This window comes from Cebus imitator, unplaced genomic scaffold, assembly GCF_001604975.1.
Source record: "Cebus imitator isolate Cc_AM_T3 unplaced genomic scaffold, Cebus_imitator-1.0 Scaffold1292, whole genome shotgun sequence".
Lineage (NCBI taxonomy): Eukaryota > Metazoa > Chordata > Mammalia > Primates > Cebidae > Cebus > Cebus imitator.
Genome location: NW_016108607.1, coordinates 2,101 through 4,686, shown reverse-complemented (window position 1 = coordinate 4,686; position 2,586 = coordinate 2,101). Strand labels below are relative to the sequence as shown.

The following is a 2,586-nucleotide window of genomic DNA, read 5'->3' as shown; positions in this document are numbered from 1 at the left end:
AAAGAGGGTCAACTGGATCAGTGTGAGTCAGATGTGCACAGCTTTACAAGACGAGGGGAGACAGCTGTGATACCATCAGGTTTAAAGAACCCTGACCCTGGGTGAGCCTGCCTCTTGGCTCCTGTTAGAACTCAAAGCCTGTTATAATAGAGATTCCCATGGAGGTCTCTGTCCTAAGTCTAATTGGAAAACATTCCCAGTTCCCTTGAGATTTTTCGGGACTTTCATCCTGCTGACCACAGAAGGATTATCTGCCCCCAAAGTGACACTGTAGCTTCTGTGGAGGTGAAGATGTGTCCTCCTGCTACAAAAACAAAGAAACAAAAAAGTTTTGACTTTAGAGACATCAGATGTTAGTACAGAATTGTAAATCTGGGAAGTTCCCTGGGGAAATGTGACAAGGAGGCAGCCCCAGGCCATGGCAGGAAGCCAGCCCTTAGCAGCACCTGCACCTGCCCCGGGACAGCCCCGTGCACAGCGTCCGGGCGCCCCCTGGTGGTCTCGGGGCCCCTGCAGGAGGTTTGTGTCCGGGCTCACACGGGCCTCCCCTCACTGTGTCTCGCACAGTAATACACGGCCGTGTCCTCGGCTCTCAGGCTGCTCATCTGCAGATACAGCGAGTTCTTGGCGTTGTCTCTGGAGATGGTGAATCGGCCCTTCACGGAGTCTGCGTAGTATGTGCTACCACCACCACCACTAATGTATGAGACCCACTCCAGCCCCTTCCCCGGAGCCTGGCGGACCCAGCTCATGGCATAGCTGCTGAGGGTGAATCCAGAGGCTGCACAGGAGAATCTCAGGGACCCCCCAGGCTGGACCAAGCCTCCCCCAGACTCCACCAGCTGCACCTCACACTGGACACCTGCAAACACAGAGACACCCTGGTCAGAAACTGCCACACATACCCACTGTTTCTCTCACTCATGTCCACACACACTCAGTCTCTCTAGTTTTCCATGAATCACCTTCTAAAATAGCAACAAGGAAAACCCAGCTCAGCCCCCACTCCATGCTGAGTCCTCTGTGTTCAGTGCTGATCAGCAGGTGGAAATGCCTTGGAACCCCAGGGCTAAGGCTCCTCTCTCAGAGCTGCAGGTCAGGGCTGGGCTAGTTTTCATCAGTACGGGGGTGCCCTATTTGCATGTCTCCTACTATATAGCAAGCTCTAGGGTGGGACGCTTGAGCAGGAGGCTGTGCCCAGAGAAGAAGATGGTGTCCTGAAGAAGTTCGCTGACGATGGTATTTGGAACATATGCTGACTCATTATGAAATTGTGCTGTGATAAACACGTTGCCCTGATCACCCTATCTAATGTTTAAATATTTGTGTAAATTATGTTCAGTAGCATTCAATATTTTCTCCATTTACAGATGTGGAAGTGAACCCACACCTGGAGGGGCTCTGTATGCATTAGGAGCTCATGTCTGGGATGAGTGGACCCCGATATCTGGCCCTGTGCTCCTCATCACTGTCTGTGATTGCTCCCTAAACCAACTCCAGGGCAAAGCTGGACATACCTAGTGTGGTTTTCAGAAACCACTTTCTGTAATAAGAGTAAGTATGATGTTGCCCTACTCCAGCACTCACCCAAAAATATGGAGAAAATTNTATCAGCAGAGGTAGGACCGTATTTGCATGTCTCCTGCTATATAGCAAGCTCTGGGGTGAGATGCCTGAGGAGAGGTCGGAGCCCAGATAAGGTGACCGTGCCTTGCAGGTGTTTGGTGACAATGATGTTATTTGGAAATTATACTGTCTTATTATAAAATTATTCTGTGACGAACACTTTCAACTGAGCACCCTATTTTAGTTTTGCATATTCATATATATTACGTTTTCTGGGAGTCAATGTTTCTCCATGTACAGATGTGGAAGTACACCACACATGGAAAGGGGTTCTGTGTGTGTCTAAGAGCTCATGCCTGGATGAGTAAGCCCTGGTATCCGGGGCTGTGATCCTCAGCACGGGCCCCAATTACTCCCTGAGCCAACTCCAGGACAGAGCGTGGTTTAAGGAACCCACTTTCTGTAGTGAAAACATGTGTGCTGCATTCTAGAATTCACTAAAACTATGATGGGAACCACGTTTCAGGCAGAAACATTCTTAAGAATTTCTGAATTCAGTATACCCTTTTCCTATCTTTCTGTCATTCCTTCCTTATCTAAGTTTCAAATTGTTTGCTTGTAATAAATTGTGTAAGTTTTAGTTTACAGATAGTAAACTTCCACATATTTAAAGTTAACAGTTGTAAACATGATTTAACCGTCATTGTTGTCAAGGTGGACAGGAGAATTCTCAGCATTTCCTTTTGTTCTTCTGTGTTCTTTCTCCTTTTTCCTCTTGTTTCTTCTACCATTTCCCTGGTGACTACTGATTTTTACCTTGCGGCACATTCATTTTAATTTATCAGAATTTATAAAAATCAAATAACATAGTATACATTCTTGTTTGGCTTATTTTACTTAACATAAATAATTAGATATTTTACCTTGTAGTTGGGTATATAGGACATTTATTTATTATAAATATTGGGTAGTATTCTAGCAAAAATTTACCATAAGTTGTTTTTCTAGTAAGCACCTTAA

General features: G+C 45.9%; 1 gene segment (V, D, J or C); it reads right to left on the bottom strand.

The window, feature by feature from the left end:
* Nucleotides 1-518: 518 nt before the first annotated feature.
* Nucleotides 519-1,100, bottom strand: LOC108298962. The segment is given in 2 exon segments: nucleotides 519-862; nucleotides 966-1,100. Coding segments are annotated over 2 exon segments (375 nt in total).
* Nucleotides 1,101-2,586: the final 1,486 nt, after the last annotated feature.